General features: G+C 31.7%; 2 protein-coding genes across 3 annotated transcripts; both read left to right on the top strand.

The window, feature by feature from the left end:
* The first annotated feature begins 4564 nt into the window (after positions 1-4564).
* On the top strand, positions 4565-16093 carry LOC141447273 (uncharacterized). The gene is made up of 3 exons (XM_074114660.1): positions 4565-5732; positions 11021-11212; positions 15506-16093. The coding sequence occupies exons 1-3, from the start codon at positions 5498-5500 to the stop codon at positions 15691-15693; spliced, it is 615 nt and encodes a 204-aa protein (XP_073970761.1). The 5' UTR covers positions 4565-5497; the 3' UTR covers positions 15694-16093.
* Positions 16094-16740: 647 nt separating this feature from the next.
* LOC141447271 (uncharacterized) lies at positions 16741-20932 on the top strand. Of its 2 annotated transcripts, XM_074114656.1 has the most exons (4): positions 16746-16967; positions 17572-17887; positions 18482-18661; positions 20159-20932. In XM_074114656.1, the coding sequence occupies exons 1-4, from the start codon at positions 16854-16856 to the stop codon at positions 20176-20178; spliced, it is 630 nt and encodes a 209-aa protein (XP_073970757.1). In that variant the 5' UTR covers positions 16746-16853; the 3' UTR covers positions 20179-20932. The 2 variants fall into 2 exon arrangements, with proteins under 2 accessions (XP_073970756.1, XP_073970757.1); XM_074114655.1 differs by having other exon boundaries at positions 16741-16967; positions 18482-20932.
* The last annotated feature ends 452 nt before the right edge of the window (positions 20933-21384 follow it).

Genomic DNA, 21384 nt, shown 5'->3' with positions numbered 1-21384 from the left:
GTTTTGCCTCAATTATTTTGCTTTCTCATAAGTAAATTTCATCACTATTTACTGTTTCCCATTCAATTTGCAGTCGTAATTTGGAATTCGGTCAGCCTGTATATAAATTCCACCTTTGGAATTAATTATTCATTGAAACAGAAATCTTAAGATTTCCAGTCAAACTAGGCCAGAATTCCTTATCTTTCCATTAGTTTGACAATCGTAGTTCAATACTCAGGCAACCTTAAGTAAACACTCTATTTCTGTCTTAGTAATTAATTCACTGCAGCAGAAATCTCAAATCTTTCCAGTGAAACTAGAAGTGAATTTATTTTTCCATTTATTTGGCAACCGTCACTTCACATTCGGTGTACATGTTTGTACAATCCACGCCTGAATTTCGAATTACCATTACAAAATAATGGTAAGAATAAGTTATTTCTGACTAGTTTTGAACAAAAGTATTTATTTCTTTTTCATCATTAACAACTAAGACAAAGTTGGATTCTGCACACCCACAGGATTGCCCCAATTTCGCCCAATCAGTATTACTTTATGGATACGTTATTTCTAAATTAAGCTCTATGTACAACCACTACACCAATAAATGATTGCTTTAAGTGCATACACAATAATGCACTTGTCGGTGTCCTCTGAATCACTACGTCTGCATTATTCCACTTTCGGCCACATCTACTCATCAACTTTCGCGAGAACGTTAATTATCTTTCAGATTTAAATATTATTCATTAAATTGGGTCTACAATATTGATAAATGAAAATTTAAAAGTTTAATTTTTCATAGGAAAATACTAAAAATGTGCCTCATCTATGAAGTAAGTGGTCACTGCTACTGGTTAATCTGAATAGGAGAATGGAACGTAACTATCAAAAGATAGAAATAAATCATTATTTTAATTTACAATGTTTACTGGAATAATTATTTAATGGAGAAACAATTCAAGCACGAAAGTAACCATATTGTAAAGATAATTGTTTTTAATTCTCACCCATGTTCCGAATTCCTAGTTGACTGGTAATTAAATCGGGCTGACCAAAACGAAGGCTCTTTGAATCCTAATATACGAGTAAACCAATAAAAAATTTGAGCACCACTATTGCAGGTAACAAAGATTGGCCACAAACACTTTCGGTTTCATGTAATTAACTATTTACAGTTTTGTTGAAATAAATTAATTAAAATTCTCCAAATATTTCCACAAGGGCTCCAGCTAGTTGGTCTACAAGTTTCCATTTATAATTTAGAAAGAAGAACATCTGCACACAGAACTCAATGAACTCGGTTACCTTCCTGTATTCCTGCAGATCTACTGAATCTTCAAAAGTGATTTGAGACGATGTTGTAGCGGCAAAATTGATCCCACAAACAAATATAATGAAGAGCATGGTTTAGATAGAACTGAACAAAATGTAGTGGTAATTCTACAATATTTATAGTCAAACCAGAAAGGAAGAAGTAATCAGTGTAATGGAGCTGAAATAACTTGCTCCTCTTTAGTTGTTAAGAAAGTAACTAAAACCAAACTGTTCCATTTATTGTTGGTTATTTTTTATTCATTTTTATCGGTAAAGTAGGTCATTAGCATAAGAACACAAATTTGAAAACTTAGGTACTGTAAATTTCTGTTCAACTTATTCAGTCTTGAGATTTGGTGTGAGCAATTCATACTACTTCATTTTGTTCCAATTTTAGGAATCCTGGTTCTAAAAGTATCCTCCTTGGAAATTAAGCTAGTGGCAGCCCACTAGACCAAGAACGGGAGGAACCACTAGAAGTACTAGATTTATGCTTACAAGGAGGGATCGTCAAGCCGCGGAAGTGACCAAATTAGTTTAGCAAATTTTTAGTCGTATTTTTATAGATTCCATAGCTAACAAAATTATGGTTCTTTATACTTCAAGATGAAAAAACATCTGCAATTCTTACAGCTTTCAGAGCACTACTGAGTGTGTAGGAGAAAAAATTCTGTAAGTGTCAGTGCTTGAGAAAAATGGCTTCTATCTTCATTAGATCCCAAATAGTCGCATTTGTATTGTAAAAAACAATAACGCCAGAGGCGTTGAGTCAAGAAAAAAGTGCTACTCCACCATTGACCAGGATTTTGGGTGCTCATACAGGACTACAAACTCCATCTCCAAGAATCTATCTAGGTCCGTTGTAGAAACTGATTTCTATCTAGCGAGTTCATCTGTGTTATATTATGTTATTATTATTAAGGAATTGGGGTATTCACAGAGACGGGCCAAGGTGTGCACACAATCAACTCTGTTTATTAACTGAACTTACATTAGTAATTAGAGGGGGGTTATATTAGTTCTAAGTACAAACTATAATCATAACAATCTGTGCCAAATCTAAATCTCCAACTCTGATCTCCTCTGAGACAAGACGCTAGAATAGTCGCTGGTCTTTTTTTTTTCATAGAACACACCCGCACTTAGTAGGGCGGCAACATAACAATTGATCGAATAAGTAGCGTTCCACTTTAGCTGGAACGCGAGGCCCAAATGGTAAAAATTCTAATTCTAATAAATATTCCTATTTATAAATAGGTAACGAATTACTATACAAACTATAATTAGCAGGTGCGGTAAATTATCCGGTGATGGTCTGCGACCAGAGAACACTTCCGGAAGTGTTCTATAAAAAGCTCCGGGTGTTAATGACCTCTGAAGTTGACTTTCAAGTCTTTTGTAACCAAAATTATTAGAAAACTTTTTGTCATTAAAAAAAAAGTTATATTATTCTGTTCGAAATACTTCTTATTGCAGACAACTACAAATTCGATTTCTAAAGTAACTGGAAGAAAAGTAAAAAGAACAAGAATAAATTTACACATTGCCTAATGAAGCAAATCACCGACATTCAAATCAGTTATTAGATCGAAAATAGATTTGCCCTTATAATCTGAATAGGCATCCTGTAGTGGCATAGTTAAATAGCTTGTAGTAAATATTATTTTATTTTCACTTCATCTCTTAGTTATATAAGGAAGTATCAAGATTTTGGTAAACATTTCGAAATTGAGTTCACACAGTAAATGTCATAAAAGCTCGCTGGTTTTTATAATTAGGTCCTACGTTTTTTTCGCTTCCCTTTCTACTGCGTAAGAGCTTAGAGTCAGCAAACTCACAGCAACTGTAATCACTCACCATGAGTCAATTAAACCTTGACTATTAGATTGTCTAAAACTTCTCACTAAACTCAATTTTTCTAGAAAACTTTCTGTAGATCTCTGTTACCAAATTCCTAGAGACCATAGTCCTTTTTTTTTGTCCAGAGATATATGTAGATATTTCGTGAAAAAGATATATGTGTTTCTTTATTGGGTTATATCCGCAACTTTTTATAATTTGTTCTTCCAAAATTGTAGCTAATTATTTGGCCCAAACTTAGGAGATAATTTATTGTAGGACATGACCCTGATGATTAGTATTGTATTTTAATATTACAATATGATAGTTTCACACATAACGTGAGTGCAGAAAGATGTCACCTTTACCATCTATCAAAATTGAGGACAATTAACCTGTCCCAACGATTGGAGAAACATTAGAGTTACCTTTAGCTAGGTGTTACTTTCTATTTTGGCATATTTTAGTATCTTTAAAAAAAAAAATGTTTTGTCCCTAATTAATAATATTTGTAAATTTTATTGGTAAAAAATATTTGTACTTTTAGGAATTCAACAAAAATTACTGTCTTCCATGTACAGGTGCATTAAAATAAGACATCTACACAGCTTCATCCCTTCTTTCTTTTTGTTTTAAATTGCCAAGTGCAGTTTTTCAGGGATCTCGGTTTCTGCAGATATCTCAGACTAACAACTCAAACATTTCAGGATGAATATCCAAAACTCTTTGGTACTTTGTTCCTTTTGATCAGTTTTCACATCTGCATCTATCATCAAACGGGACTGCTTTACTTTGGGCTTTTAAATAAAATAACTGGTATTAATGTTATCATTCATAATGTTTTATACATTCTTTTAATTGCAATTTAGTTTTATAATAGTTGTCCACATTTTGGGAATGTGTAAAAATACACATAAATATTAAAAAATAATTATTTAATTGGTAATATATTTGAGTAGTGTCCTAATATTTTACTATGTACACATTAAATAAGTCCTTCCTCATTAAACAAATATTTGAATAAGTAAATAAAAAAATAAATTCAAAACTGACATTTGAACCCAAAAATTCATCTTTCGTCTCTAACTGACTTCTTCATGGCAATATTTTTTTATTTTTTTTTAACAACAGATGCTTTCATGGAAGCTTTCCAGTTAGGTGTGCAGGTCATGCTTGTAGTGGTAGATGTGGTTTTGTATCAGTAGTCGGGATTCAAGATTAAATTGAGAAAGCAATGCTGATGGGTTAAAATAAGATTAATAGACTTGCTAGTTATTAAAATATTAGTAGTAAATACAAACATTTTATCACTTGTCACAATATGCGAAAATATCCTTGACAAAAGCGTGACAAGGAATGAATGTATAAATTAAACTGTAAATATGATAAATGATCAGTTTGATAATGATTGTGTTACTGATGATGCTGGGACACCTAATTCCACTTCCAGTATGCAATATCATTTTCTACGTTCCCAATCCAGTTAACTGTAAATTACTAACTTCTTACTCTAAGTATATCACCATAAACATAATTTTTGGTATTAATTGGTTGTTTATGATGTTCTGTAGGAATTAAAACTGTGCTCTTACCATAATGCCAAGACAGAACCATGTATCTTTTTAAAGAGGTGTTCATAGGCGGAATTGATGCGATCCTCAGTCTCAGATCATCAGTCTAGAAGACGTATAATATGTGAGAGTGAAGATGATGATTTTTGTCAGTTAAGATTTGAGTGAACTTACAATTTCCTCTTGTTTACAAATTGAAAGATTAGATTAGATTAGATAGTAGATGGGACGGGACCTATGCCCCAAGGCACCGCAGCCACAGAAGACTTATTGTGCCAGTCCCTTCTTAGTTCTAGTAGGCGAACCCTCCCCTCCTAAAGAGGTCAAGGACTTTCCCTACTAGTTCTTTTTGCGCTACTATCTCCTTCGGCCTCAACGTTCCAAAGGTTTCATAGCGCAAACGTTCGATTGCAACGCAATCGAACAACAGGTGAGAGGCCGTTTCCTCCTCTTCCTGACATAATCTGCACAACGGCTCCGAGCTGATAAGCCCCACCTTGCGCAGATGCTTCTTGAACCTACCGTGCCCCGTGAATAGGCCTGTAATCAGAGTAATCTGATTTCTGCCCAAACACAGGGTCTCTTTGGATCTTTGCTTACACAGCCAAGGCATCAAGGTCTTGCTGTGTTTAACCCCAGGACACAGTTAAGATTTAAGTGAACTTACAATTTCCTCTTGTTTACAAATTGAAAGAGAGTCATTTATTGAAAAAATAAACATTAATTTATAAATTCGATGACACATAAATGAAACTGGAAAGAGTAAGGTGGGTGGTGGAGAAGAGTAGATGAATACTCAACACATGGGTGTCAGCGGAGGGGAGTATCAGCTAGTGAGGGATGTATATGAAGTCGCGGAAATCACCGTTGACGATTTAGCCATAGACATGGGATTGTACACGTTAGTAGCGTTAACCGTACTTTTATCTGCTATCGTAGCCAGTGAGTACTTGCAGCCTAATAATGTAAGTGAACAAAAACTAATTGGCGAACAATCACAATCACTGGATACAGCTAATGAAGGTTAGTTTAAAATAAGATTTTTAAGTAATTTTACTAGAAATAAATTTAATTTCTTTTTTAATTTTTAATGCAGGAATTCATTTTTTAAATGTATTATTACTTGCCATTCTTATTGTGACATAAATATATACATATACTTATTTTTACTTATTCTTACTTCTTCCAATAGTAGGTTTTTATTGTTTAGATTGTGTTTTGGGCTGAAATTATCAGGTCCCCAAAAGATGAAAATAATATTTTATCTGTTGGCCTGCGTTTGTTCATACATGGGTATGAATCCATGGGGTATAATACCTGAAAATCGAAGACATCTACCCAGTTCCATTTTGATATTCTAATCGCTTGTCATACCAATATTTAGGAGGAAATCCTTCAATAGGAATCTCTTTTAAAATTTTCTTTTACCATCTTCCCATCTAAATGGCTATTACTTTTACTTGAAAGATTTCCGAGGATTTTTTGTTTGTTTTTTTCCTTTTTTCCACTTTAAGGGGTTTTCAGAGAATTGTTGCATTAAAATTCTCTCAAAAAAAAACTCCTTCAAATTAATATATTTGGCTACCAATATAATTTCACAAAATATTATACACCTTACTAGAAATTCAAGTTGGAACAAGTTCGGTTTATTAGGAGTGCAACTTCATAAGATATTTTTTTGTATAATTATTTGGGATTTTCTCTCCAAAAAGCTTTATTGATTTTGATTACATTTTACCTATCTTAATGCATCTTACTTTTAGTGGTAATTTCCCAGAAAAAGAAGGTGATTTTAATTGAGTTCAAGGCTATGAAGAAGTTGATCTGTGACGTTAAGAATCTTTATTTTCAAGTGATTCGTGGTATTTGATTGATAGTTTACAGAATAATAAAAACAATGAATCTTTATTTTTTCATTAAGAAACAATTTATGCTAACTATATGAACTAATTTATTTTATGAACACGTTTCAAGAAGTCTTGTGCTTTGTATTTGTATTTTAATAATTGAGAAATGTGTTTGCATTTACAAAATAATTTTTTTGTTTGGAACACATTACTTAACACAGACCATTTATTGCCACACTTTTTCATCTTAAGATCTACTTGTCTACTCTAAAAGTGTGAAAATATGTTAGTGAATGTGGACTGTAGAGGTAGCCACTTGAAAAAAAATTCGTGAAGCTTAAGCTGATTTGTGAAACTATGCTAAAATATTTCAGGAGTCAGCCAGTAGGGAATTACTTGAAAATCCTTTAATCTTGTCGATTTTCAGATTTTTGATCTTTAAAATTTATCCATTTTCTTCAAATTTGGAAAACTTTTCAAAGCTGTGCTTTAACGCTTTTCTCATTATTTGTCGTGGATTAATGTATATTCTAGGATTAAGCAAAAGTTGGCCTCTGTATGGCTTTCCGCTTATATTATAACGCAAGTACAAGCCCGGAATTCGCAAAATTTTATTGGAAAAGAAAAAAAAAACACTTTAATGTTCGTCAGGGGCATCTCTTGACTGAAAAAAACTAAAACCAGAACAAAATTAAGCATATTATGACAAAGTTAAGAAGCAGTTTGAGGCAGCGCCACCAGCAAATTAATTCAACATTTTGTTTTATATAAATAACAAATTTGAATAAACAGACGTATTCTGTCCTGACATACATTAATTAAGTTTTAATTTGTAATTTATTACTTTTACAATCTTTTGAAAGCTTCCTAGTAATCAATATTACAAATAACTACATTTGTATTCAAGTCTAGGAAATGAAAACTTTTTTAAAGAACGTTTGATGAAAAATAACGTTTATCAGTTAAGTAGGAATGAATAGTTTTCTGATTGTTCCAATCACAAATAAAATCTATTTCTCCATCAAAATTGCTGACATGCGACGGAAGGGAGTTGCTTTGCTAAAAAGTATGTATATGGTATACCCAAATCTGGCCATAAGTAATCTTCAGCATCTTCGAAAATGGTGACCGACCTATCGGTAAAGATGAACGCTCAATTTCTAAAGGTAACTCATTTCATGCAAGCTTAGATACTTCTCTTCAGGTCCCAGAGATATTTTTCTCTAATTCTCATTTTGAATTTCTTTAGAAGTGTAATCATCACCTTCTGATAGACCAAAGAATGCAGATATGAAGGGGTCGTAAGTGCAAAATTTGCAATGATTAAAATAGTTATTTAAAGTAGGTTAATATTCAAAAGTGAAAGAAACCTTTGATTTGTTAAAAAAAACAACTATTTATGTTTGTAATACTGGTCGCTTAATAAAAATTAATAAAATTTATACAATGTTGGTTATAAACAGTGAACTAGTGACAAATTCAACCTCAAAAATTCATTCTTTAGAAGGCAATAAATTAGGAAATCTAAACATAAATTTGGTACAGCCAAGTAAATATTGATTAGTCAATTTAATAAATATTTTTTTAAAAAATTCGGCACGCACAATATTTATGGCTGTTAGATTGTGTGGAGTGGAAGATAATTATGTGTTAGAAGATTTATGCCGTCAACCAAAAGAAAGAGTTCTTTTTTTTTGTTTTTTATGAAGAAATCTTTTGTTATTCATTAAAGTGTATTTCATTAAAAATATTAACTGAACGTTTTCATATTTTTTAATACTTTAATAAGGAAAAGAGTTACTTAATATTTAGTACTTAATAATTCTTTAGTTTAATGCTTTCAGATTTTCCGTTTGTGTTTTCGCTTTCAGTTCCCACGAATTTAAAAAGTGCTCTTAGAAATTAAAACAGAAATCTCCTCCTTTTTTTCTAAACTAGAGGAAAATTAGTCATTTTAGCATTAATTTTGCAATGGTGATCCCAAATTTAGGCTACCCTGTGTGTAAAATCCACTTCTGGCTTAGTAATTAAATGCATAAAGCAGAAATCTCAACTTGGCAGTAAAACAACACGAGAATTCGTTATTTTTCCATTAATTTTGCTATCGGAACTTCAAATTCTGGGCTACCCTGTGTGTACATTCTACCTCTGGCTTAGTTTTAATTCACTGAAGCAAAAATCTCAATCTTTCCAGTGAAATTAGGCGTTAATTCTTTATTTTCCATTAATTTTGCAATAGTAACTTCAAATTCGTGCTACAATGTATTTACATTCCATCTCCGGCTTAGTTATTAATACCCTGAAGCTGAAATCTTAATCTTTCCTGTTATTCTAGACGGTAATTCCTTATTTTTCCATTAATTTTGGAATCGTAACTTCAAAGTAGGGCTACCCTACATTTACATTCTTTATTTGTATTAGTAATTAAAACTCTGAAGAAGAAATGACAATTTTTCCAATCAAAGGAGTAATTAAATAAAGCAGAAACATTAATCTTTACAGTAAAACTAGACGAGAATTCCTTATTTTTCCATAATTTTGAAACGGTGATTCGAAATTCGTGCGTGAATTGGATTTTACCAACTGGGTTCTCCGAATATGAAGTTACGATTACAAAATAAAAGGGAAAATGAGGAATTCCATTTAGTTTGATTGGAAAGTGGGAGTAACTGGAAAGGTGCCATTTCTGCTTCAGTGAATTATTAAATAAGCCAGACGTGAAATGTACACACAGGGAAGCTCGAATTTTGAATTACGATTGAAATACTAATGGAAAAATAAGTAATTCTCTTCTAGTTTTGCCGGAATAATTAGGATTTCTGCTTCATTGTATTAATATTTAAGCCAGTGGTGGAATGTGTACACAGGGTCGCCGTTAGCAACCGGCTCACCCCCGGGCACGAGCTGGGGATCACATCGTTTCTAGCACTTGCCTGTCCTCCGCGTGGAAGACCCCTAAGGAGCGATTAAAGCGAATCAAGAAGTTGAATCATGAAAGCACAAAGTACATGGTTTTAAACAGAATGACTGCCAAAGAAGATGACGTCTAATCTTCAGAATAGCGACCGAAGGCGTGGCCCATTTATTTAGATCATTTTATTTTCTTTATAATTATTAATCTAGTTGGCTGTCGCCACATACGCCACAAAAGGGCTTGCTGAGGCACTATCGCCCAAGGGCCCACAAAAACCGGAAGCCGGCCCTGAGTTTATCAATCAATCAATAAACCTTTATTTATAATTAAATGTAAAATACAAAAAATAAACAAAAAAAATTATTAGGAAATGCATGGCGTATAGCCGTCTGCAGGAGTTGGTACATCAATTATGAAAATCAAAAATAATAAAAAAACGGTGATAAACAAAGAAGAGAGAGAGAGTGAGAAAGTGTGGCAATAAGATGTAAATGAAACAGAATACGAAATTATCTATTAAAGTCATATGAGAAAATAAGGATGAATAAAAATAATAAAACTAATAAATAATTACAAATTAACTATACAGTAATAAAACATTAAAAACTAAATAATTCCTTCTCTATTTGGGCAGGTTACAGAAGTGATGACAAAAATAATAATAACATATTAATCATAATAATAAAAATAATAAATTTAAAAAAATTAGAAAAAAATAATAATAAGCATCATGTTATAATTTGGAAAATGCGTATCAACTATGAATAAAGGAGCTGTCTACATTCAGAGCTTGAATCCTAGATCTCCAGGCCACTTTAGTGAAATTTAGAAGTGGGTGGAATTCCAATGAGGATAGCAGCCGAACAATTTGGTAGCTAGGAACAATAGAGGCTCCCATATACCGAAGGCGAAGCTCACCCAGTGATGGACATTCGGCTAAGAAATGGAAGAGGTCTTCGCGGACCCCGGATGTACATAATTCACAAAGGCTCTTGTCCTCCTCACAATCCAACCATGGCACGCTATTCAGCTTCAACAACTCTCCCCTTAGCTTAAATAGCCACCTTAAGTCCCCTAATTTCAGATTAGTGGCAATATCTTTGCCGGCCCTGAGTTTATCCATTTTATTTAATTAATAAAGGGAGCGAGCGGTAAGTCCCCCTTAATTTTGTTAAAGGTTTAAAGTTTATTCTAGATTTAAAGTAAGTCGTACATTTCTCTAAGACGTACAGAAAAATGGCAATGTATGCTATGATAATATAGCAACTGCTCCTATGTCCAAGTAATCATCTTAATAGAATTTTGAGGAGTATTTCTGCATGAAAGAATTTAAGATTAGATGTTATAAATTAGTCCCCAAAAGACTAAAGTGCTGTTTTAAAGCAATAGACAATTAATCTAAAGATTTTGTTTATGGTAATATTTGAAAAACTTTCAAGTTTGAGAATCCAAATATAACCTTGGTATTTCAAGCTTAATCTATATTTACAGAAATTTAAAAGTGACTATATTTTCTTACGAATCATTTAAAATAAGTTATATTGTTTCAGGAAGAAAGGTGAAACAGAAAATTAAAGGTAAAGTTATGATGTATCTCCTTCTTGGTATGAAATTTTTAGGCATTGGTATAATAATGCCTACACTGATAGCCTTAGCTCTTTATGCTTCATGGAAGGGCATTACAATTAGTCTACTAGCTTTTTTATTAGCATCCATTGTAGGCATCAAAAATCTAGTTAATGGTAAGTTCAATTTTTTTCCAATTTACTTAATTTTAATAAATCTTAGTATAATTATAATTTTATAACTTCTCACAGAAGAAGCTGGCCCAGCCACTTAGTTGTTATTTTACTTACACCCACACTTTACAGACGGTTGTATGAACTAATCAAACGATGCATTCCCTAAACGGGGTTAGAAGTTGCAAAAACTGATGTAAATCCACTCCAGGTTAGAAAAGATGTTGCTGCTTAAGTTTAATGAGCGTGTAACTCGCCTGGAACTCTATCTATTGGAAAGATAAGACATCTCTTCAACGTCCGAAGACTCAATCTATCATTCAAGATGCTAGTAAACTAGTGCTTTCCTTTAGAATGGCAGGAAAGCTATTCCAGCATGTCTAGCAAGGATGTCGTCTCTCCTAAAAACGTAGGGTGGCTAGATCTTGTTGTGTCTGTGAGTATGTTAAGTATCAGGTTCCACTGGCAGTGTTAGAAGCCTTTGCAAGGACAATAATTAAAAAGAGATATTCCTCTGCAGAATGGTTTCAAATATATACTGAATCGCATGATGCACACAGCTTTTGTGGTGACTTTTGTCAAAAATGTACAAAACTCAAACAAGTTGGGAAGAAGGCAACCGACTTTAACTGTGAAATCTGTGCCACATTAGTCTTGAAACACCTGAAATTGTCGTTATCAGTTATAGTTGTCTTCTTCGTAGCTCTCATATCCATCAACTTCTAGAAAGGCAGGAATTATATTATTTTTAAGTATAAGTGAAAATAATTATTTTTACAATAGAATTGGTTTTCTTCTATTGTAACTTGAGAGGAAATTTCATGCATCTAAAATGGAATCTGGGCAAGATCGAGTGAAAAACATTGAGGTACCTCTTCAGGAACTAATTCAAATTAGCTACAAACCTATTGAGGTCCGAATAGAGAAGAGTTCACCTTAGTGAATGGGCCAGTGAGAAGTTGAGATGTTGGGCTAGTTGAAGTAGGAGATGGGATAAAAGTTCCATTCAGAAAAAGTTAGATGGAATAGAGCATTTCGCATCGAATTAGTGAATGAATCAAGAAGTGAGAGATCTCCCACTGCTTAGGGTTAAGAATTTTAAAGGGAAAAAGATAAAAAAAAATCCAAATTGTTTATTTCAAGGCATGAAAACCAACAAACTAAGTAAACAATACTTTAAATGGTACTGAAATTGACTTTTGGAGGAAGTAACTGAAACAAAAAGCCTCTGAGAGTCTAAACAGTACCGTAAGAGAAATGATCGATACAAAACGTACTTCTTTGGTTTCAGTAAACGAAAGGCGTGTAGTGTAGATTATGTACTTTCGCGCAAAACTCAATGAAAAAAGTGGAAAAAGTTGTCAAGTACAATTACGAGTATAATTAATGTGTGATTAAATAAATATGAACTGTTTTATCTAATAATAAAAAAGGTTGTTGCAATAAAATTACAGTCATAAAGGAGGATTGGCCCTATATTATAAAGAAAATTTGGGAATTTTATCTTTTATAGAAAAAGAGAAAAAAATTGTCAAAGTTGGGTGTTTTTCAACGTTACGCTTTTTCGTGCAGTTTTTGATGATCAACCCTTATACAACTGTCCTACCGGACAGTTTTAATTAAAATTAACATCAAAAAATCTATAAAAAAAAATTTAATGTGCACCTTGCATTCATATGTAAAGCAAGAATTACAGAATTAGTAATCTATGCAAAAACAGTTGATAGCTACAGGGGTATCATCAGGTACCTCAAACAGAACAATGCGGATTAGCACACATTCCAACTAGAGAAGGACAGCACCTAATGTTCAGTTGCTTACAAATAAATTATTTTGTAATCATCTGCCTTTGGAAGAAGTAAAATATGTGTTACTACTACAGTGCACAAAGGTCATTCAATATATTTTCGACTCATGGCTCCATTTAATGTGAAATACATAGATCCTGGATGATTTAGCAGTCTTTGCTTAAATAAAAAATGTATTAAACTTTCCTTATAGTTCAAAACATGATAATAGAAAAATTAGTAATTACATTACCTTTTCGGTAAAACAGATTTCACATTAGCATTCGTTATTTTTATGCACTATTAAAAATGCATTTCATGAAAGTATATCTTTTACAATATTATTATTATTATTATTATTTATTTATTTGTTACATGGGCATAGCCCTATACAAAGGAGTTGCTACAAAAAACAAAAAACAGTACATATACAAAAAAACAAAAAGAAAAACTTGTACATCTTACATAGCAAACAAAAGAAAACAATACCAGTGTTATAATTTAAGTAATAATTAATAGAAATCAAAATCTCTTGCGATAAATGAGTTATTAAATATTCATATAAATCAATAATTCATATTATTAGTTAAACACTGTATTATTCATTTAGAATAAATGCCCTCAGTTTTAACACATTTTCCACATAATAGTATAATTTTTTTATATTTTCAGCGCTGATATTATGAAATAATATTGGAAAATTAAATTGATCAACATCTTGTAAAAAATCCTAAATATTTTAAACGAAATTGTAAATATATTGGGCAATTTAACAAAATATGGGACAAATCTTCAAATTGGGCGGTGTTACACAAAGTGCACTTTTCATTTGGATTTAATGTATATGTAATTTTACCAATACTAATCTTCAATACATATTTAGAGGACAAACGCAACTGAGAGAGCAATCGTATAAATTTAAAAGAAATAGGAAAATTCAAATAATTCTGTGGCTCCTGATCATTAAAAACTAACGCAGAATAGATTAAACTGAAATTGGAGCTGTGCAATTTGCAAAGGTCAGATTCTTTAAGCGACTTTTTATAGCTAACTAAAAACTGTTTCAACTGCTTCTTCAAACTGGAAATATTGTCATTGAATAAAATATCTGATAGATTTAAAGAAGGAAACAAGAAATTTAATTGTGAAACCCAATTATACTTGGTATTTACTGCATTACGACTTAATTCCAACAGCTTTAGAAAACACAGCAACGGGTATCTGTCGGGCGACATAGCTTTTAATTTATAAATCCAGTTACCAGCAAACTTGAGAAGAAGATAACTAATGTGTACCACACCAAATTCCAAACGCACGGCAAAGTTGGGCGTACAACGCGGTAATCCAAGCAAACGCTTGTAAAAATTTAGACTACATGCATCCAACGTGTTGCTGTACCTGAGCCCCCATATATGGGCACCATACAATAATACGCTCATCGCAATGGCTTCATTCAGTTTAACCCTGGAATCCCAACAGATTAATTTCGATGCAGCGCAAGTATTTAACACAGTTCCAATAGCCGCATTTGTTTTAGATACCGCATTTTCAGACGCTTTTAGAAAAACCCCGGAATTAGAAAATAAAACCCCCAAGTAATTGTAATTAGAAACTTGTTCTATCAAAACATTGTTAAAGTATAAATTTCTGACTTTTTTCTTAAAACTTTTTGAAAACCTAATAATTTTGGTTTTATTGGAATTAACATTTAAACAATTTTCTTTGCAGTACGATTCCAAGCATTTCAGTTTCATATCTTTTACAATAGGTGTATTCTAGACAATACATTTTTCCATATTTTATTTGGCATTTTGCTAGATCTTCTCATGAATTTGTTAAAAGTACTAGCGAAATGTTTATTGTTTTTGGCATACATAAAATGGAAAAGGTTCTTGTTTTTGAGAGAAGCGATTATACTGTTTACACATGACTTTGTTTAGTAAGATGGTAGAGTATCCGATAGTTATAAAGTTTGAAGACAAAAATAAGATCAGCGGTTGCTCGACGACATTCGAGGGATTAATATGTCCATTAAATTTTCATATAAACCTGCTGTTCGTGTCCTCAGAATCCTTTTCCTGAAGTAGTATGGAGATTTAAACACAGATCAATGCACCAAAGTAGTTCTCACAAGTGAGCCTGGACAAATTAAAATATTTCGTTATTAGCACAATAAAACCTATTCATTTTCCGTAGTGTTAACGTCTTTTTCAATGAGAAATAATGTTTTGAGGGTAATTACAAATGTTAAATATAGAAAGCAATGAAATTAAGTCTAAAAAGAAACATTTCTCATGCACTAATATTGCCGCTCTGATTTATCTGTCAAAAGTTTATACGCCCTATGGACCATGACTAGAACTTCTTAAACCGCAGTAGTTTTTGTTTGATTTTTTGTTTTTGTTTAAATTAATGAATGGATCATCTTGTTCCTTACTTCATTGTTATTAAAAACTAAAAAAAATACAATTATAAATTGTAGAGAACTGGTAACATTAAATATTTGCAGGTAAAGCTAATCAAGATAAAGGAAGTACCAAACATGTAATTGTAGCGAAATTACCATCTCAATCACATCACGAACATTGGTGGAGAAAATTGGACGAAGATTGGAGTTTTGGCGATCAATTAGATAATCATTTTGAACAACTGGACGAGTACAAGCATATGTCACCGTACAAAGCTTATCATAGCTGAAGATTTTAATTAATTAATTTTTAATATTTGGCAGGACTCAATGCCAAAATTAGAACAGTGCAACTGGAATCCTGAATTATTAATTTTATCTGAAGATGTGATACTATATAAAAAAAAGTATTGTGTACGAAATTATTTATAAGTTAATATTTTCCAAGTACACTTTAAATTAAGCCCAAAGACTTTAATATTCTATTTAATGATTGATTAATGTTCCACTAATTGTTGAAAAATTATCTAAAACGAAGTGAAACGTGTAAAATTGTCTTAGGGATATCTTCAGCTGTTCCTATAAAATTACCTGTAAAAATCGATTTATATAAAGGAAATAAAGAATACAATCTTAATGACAAGGGTCTTTCAATTGAGAAAATACAATGTTAAATAAATACCTACTGAATTCGAAACCTTGAGTTATTAGATACGTTCTATTCTATTCAGCATTATTATTCCATTTGTATGTGTACAAAAGTAAACCACTTTTTATTTTTGATGTTCTATTAATTTTCCTTTTTAATAGAATCCTTTTTAGGAGACTGTTTCATCCAACGTTCGTTCAGGAGATCTTGCCATGTCTTGTTCTGTTGTCTCTTATTTCTTCTGCCCATTCTGTTTTCTTCTTTAGCACTCTTTTCTGCTCTAATCCTGAACAAAGTATTTGTTCTATACACTGTAGTTTTAATTATTATACCTTATTTGCTCTATTTTCTTTATTACTTCTTTTATTCACCTCCCAGTTTCCTCTCTGGAGATTCGGGCGTCATGTCCTCAAAAAAATCTGTTTCAATAACAAGGATTACGATAAGGGTCTTTTTCTGCTCCAAAACTAATAATTTATTTATTACTTTGATAATTTTCTATCAGTTTAAAGGTTTGAACATTTAACATTATTTTGGTGTTAACTCCAGGTCTCTTTGAGGTAAGTAAATTTTCGGCTAATTCCACACAATATTGATGAAAATAGTTGACCTCTTTATTAAAATAATTAGTTTCCCCTTCTCTGCCTTTGTTGTGGGTTAAAAAACGGTAAGGGCCAAAGATGCAGGATTTGGTTCATTAAAGATATGTTTTTTTTTTTATATTATTGTTGTTAATCTTAAAACGCTGTTGCGGTTGTAACGAAGTGGGGTGATATAAAATGTTGAAGAACTTCCTGAAAAATGTTTAGTAATTGTTGTAACATGTACGGAGTTAAATGTATGGTAATATTAGCAGCTTTTGTTGCAATTGTAGCTAACGAAATATTGGACCAGAAGCGTGAGAAAATGAAAGAGGTAAGGTTCCCATTTAAACATTCCATTTGCCCATTTTCTTGTTCTCGATGAATCTTCCTCTTCGATTATGAAAGACTTAAACTATAGGTTGGGATTTGCGTATTTGAATAATCAAAGTAACGATGTATAAAGGGATCAACAGTTTTTAATTTTAATAGACTCTTTTATTTATTTGTTGTTTATGTTCAAAATACATATAGCTTTGATGTGAAACTGTTGAATGCCATTTGTCATTCGATAAGATTTTTCGAACTTTGCATTTTTATTAGAGAGTTATCTTCAATTTTGTTTTTATTTTTGGAAGTTGTACTATTAGGTATTCTAAATTATTTTCCATAAAAATTATTTTACGAAAAAGCGATGTATAGACTTAGTTTTAAACAACTTAGCGCGAGAGTTGTTAGTGCTTTTGTAGAAACTGATTTGTCTGGTAGTATGCTGTGCTAAATTGAGGAAGCATTCTCAGTTTAAGGACCACAAAGAATAAACTTTTCATGAAATTTCAAATTTGAGAAAAATATTTGTACTCTAATTATAATAATTGCAATCATTGAAAGTTGTTTAAGGATTCACACTACTTTTCTTCTTTTTTTACTTTTCTCAGCAAGCACAGCCCAAGTGTTCATTATTTTATTACTCATCAACATGTTTCAAATTGGATTTGTTGCGGCTGATGGTACATTTGGGAAGAATGTCAAGAATAAATCTAATGTCTGGGATAACGTTGCTGAGCACAGAAAAGACTAAGCGTTTAGCAAATGAATTGGAATTAGCTACACAAACTCTACCCAATTCAGATCTCGATAAATTTCTTTGGGCCTCTGCATTGGAATACATTAGTTCACTTAATGTGACAATGCGTCTTGACCAGTCAAGTGTTTTATATGATATCAAGTCATTCAGTGAGGATGTATGGTCAGGTAAGAGTTCATGTTTTTTCTTCTTTATGAATCTGTTAGTCTTGCAGAGTTAGTGAATTATCATCCTAGAAGAAAAACGAAAAAGAAATACACTTTCTTTATGAGATTAAACAAAACCTAATATAAAAATGGCATAAACTGCTCGTAAAAGCCAGAAATACAGCACCCTGAATTATAACTTGTACAATTCTTTACATTAACTATTTTGGCCATAAGACTGACGGTTTTTCGTAAACCTTTAACTTGATTTTGATTAAGCTTAGGCTCATCTTAAAACTCTCTTTCAAATTTAGTTTAAATCACAACGTTGTATTTTAATTAAGAATCTTGTCCAGTGCTGTCTTTCTTAAACACCTCTTCAAAATCTCATTTCCAAAGCACTGTCAATTATTACTCTTTCAAGAAACTATAAAGAGCCTAAACGTCAATCTTGCTTAAGAACTATCGAAGTTAAGAATATTGGGATCAATTTTCCTCGAGTGATTTACTTAGGCTGCAGTTAAACAGTGGAAATTTAAAAGCAGGACATCTTAATAATCAGATAAAGACGAAACCGTGAAAATGATCCTTAGTTTCACTTCTTCTTTTTTTCAGGACGTGGGAAGAAAGGAAAGTATGCGATAGGTGCACTAGCGGTTGTTGCTTTTGGTTTGCTGGCTACTTTAGTCGGTAAAGCGCTGATGGCTTCAATGCTAGCACTATTCATGTCACTGCTAAGAGGCGCCCAAGGAGCCCCTGGACTTAATAATTTTAACAGCCCACCTTCGGCGTACGGTAAAATAACACAATATGATATAATCGCTAAACCATATTACAGCGGCTCATATCATGACCATGATCATCATTATAGTATGTTAAGCGATGCTTATACTTATTCTGGGAGAGATATTGGTATTGCTTCCAAAAAGAAAGAAAATAAAACTTAATTATAAATTAATTTATGAAGACTTGATGGATAGTAGAAAATATATTTTAAGATATTAATCTTTAATACTTCAGTAATCAGTATTATGTCTGAGATAGTTTAATCTTTTGTGTAAACAAGAAGGATAAAACTGAAGTAAAATGTACATTAAAGAGAATTTAATCCGCCTCTCAAACCTTATTGTCGTGTCCTCTGGTAGAACCTAGTCGAAACATCAAATTATGATTTTCCTTTTTGAGTTATGCTGCACACACATATACAGACTAATTAGTAAAAAACACTTCCGGACTAGACCTCTGAACGGATATTTACAGTGCAATTTCAAAATGCCAAATCTGCACGTTTGCGATATCTTCCCTTACTAGGCGTAAGACAAATAAAAAAAATGACTTCTTCTTTTCGCAACTTTAAAAAATAACAGAATTAATTAATTAATCAGTCACTTTTTCTGAAACAATATTCCACACATAAATCTTTAATTCATATCAATATTAAATGTGCAATGAAGCTGCCCATTTTGCTTAAATAACAAAAACACGAAAAATTATAGTCAATTTTAGTAATAATTATTTTGTTTACTTTTTTTTGCCAAGGTTTCAACCTCGGAACTATGTCATCTTCAGTACTTATACTTGTACTCTAAGGGTGTTATGACAAATTAAAACCCTTTTTTCTTGCTCAGGAACCTTACAATATTATTTCAGGAGAGAAATCACAATGCCGAAAATCTGCTCTGACAAACCGTGCTTAAAGACAAATGTGTAACATCTAAATTAAATTTTCTTTTTACTGTTTTAAATACTACATAACGCATATTAAATAAAGGAACTTAAATGTAACAGGAAATAAGGGAAACTAAATTAAAATATCATTTAATAAATTTACATTACATTGTTAAACAATTTAATTGTGAACCATTTTCTGATTAGCTAAAACAGTGATTTTTAGCAAATTTACTCAAGTTATAAACACAAAAATCATTTTCTATTTTCACAAATTTAAACATTGATTCGATCAGTTTTCTTTTATTATTGGGATATCATTAAAATTTAGAAACATTGACAAAGGAACATTTTAATCTTCTTTTATTAGTTAAAAGTGGTTAAATGGTAAAAATGAATAGGTAATTAAGAAAGCCTCTTTCTTTATTTTCATATTATCATGTGATAATGGCAGTATCTTGTCTAGTAAGATTAGAAAATTTGAGCTGTGAAACCTGGAAAAATTTCTGAATGAATTTATGGTTGAGTTAGGCTTCGGCGAGAGTACGAAGATGCAACTAAATAACTCATAGAAAGTTTGTAAAATTATCTTAGTGAATATTCTCACAATGAACTTTGTTACAGGTTTAACAGTCACATATTGAGGCCTTTATAGTCAAGCAAGTTAAGCACATTTAGTGATGTAAAAAGTAAAATTTGAAAAATCTGGAAAATTAACCCTCATTAGTAGAGGTTTAGGTTTTCTGAAGCGCTCACCACCTTAAATGCTTGGAGGCCTTCTTGCAAACTTGTTATCCATTTGTAATCAGTAAATGATTTTGCTATTCTAATTGCAAATGTCGAACTTCTTACCACCTTAACTTTGTAAAAGGTGGTTTAGCGTGTTCATAGAATAAAATTTCCTTTGACTTTTGGTTATAAATTTTCCTTGAAAAAGAGAATTCAGGAACGGATATGGCTGGGGTTCTTGCTTGAACTATTCTTCTTTTTTTAAAAAAAATTATTTTAACAATGAAGATTCTTTTAATTTTCGCTTACTGACCTCCAATCACTATTAGATTAGATGTGTAGTATTTAAAGGTCGATATCAGTATCTACATTTCAAAAAATGTATAGCCCAGTATTTTAAAATAATAATTACATTATTCTTTCCTCTGTAACTCCAAACGAGTGTTTTTAGTAAAAGTTCAATTTTTGTCAAAATTGCTATCAGTGCTTTAATGGTATTTTGAAAAGCAGAACTACTGTTAGGAGAAATCCTAAAGTATTCAATAAAGTAAATCAACTTGCAGTATATTGTTAATATTCTTTTAGGACTACAGCCATTGGAAAAATTATTTTCAAAAGGTAATATGGACGGAAATATTATTTAAAAAAAAAAAATTCTGAATGAAAATACTTGTTTTATTATTGTCATTGATATATTTTACAATTAAAATAAATAAATAAATCCAATAATTGTTCTCTCCTAAATAATATTTTAAAGAATAAATTGTGACTAATGTAAACCTAGAAAATACTATCAATGGTTTTTGCAGTAATTTAATCAAGTTCCTTAAATCAAATCAAATAATAGCACAACACATTCACTACAAAAAAATTTAAATATAAGAAAATTGAGTTTAAAATTAGTTTTAGTTATATTAACAGTGAAAATTTGGTCAACATTAGATTCATCTGGGTAGAAATATATTGGATTGTTAAAGTTTAACTGAGCGGACTAATACGTAACATTTTATTACATACATTTAGCTTTTTTTCAGACTATGTATCTCGATTGAGGAGCACCACTGGGCGCTTTTGTTTACAAACTGACCCAATAATACATAACACTCTACTAAAATTTAAAT

This window comes from Rhodnius prolixus, unplaced genomic scaffold, assembly GCF_049639745.1.
Source record: "Rhodnius prolixus isolate KJV_2025 unplaced genomic scaffold, Rpr scaffold_7, whole genome shotgun sequence".
Taxonomy (NCBI): Eukaryota; Metazoa; Arthropoda; class Insecta; order Hemiptera; family Reduviidae; genus Rhodnius; species Rhodnius prolixus.
The sequence above is the reverse complement of the archived record's forward strand: the minus strand, read 5'-3'. Positions and strand labels throughout refer to the sequence as shown.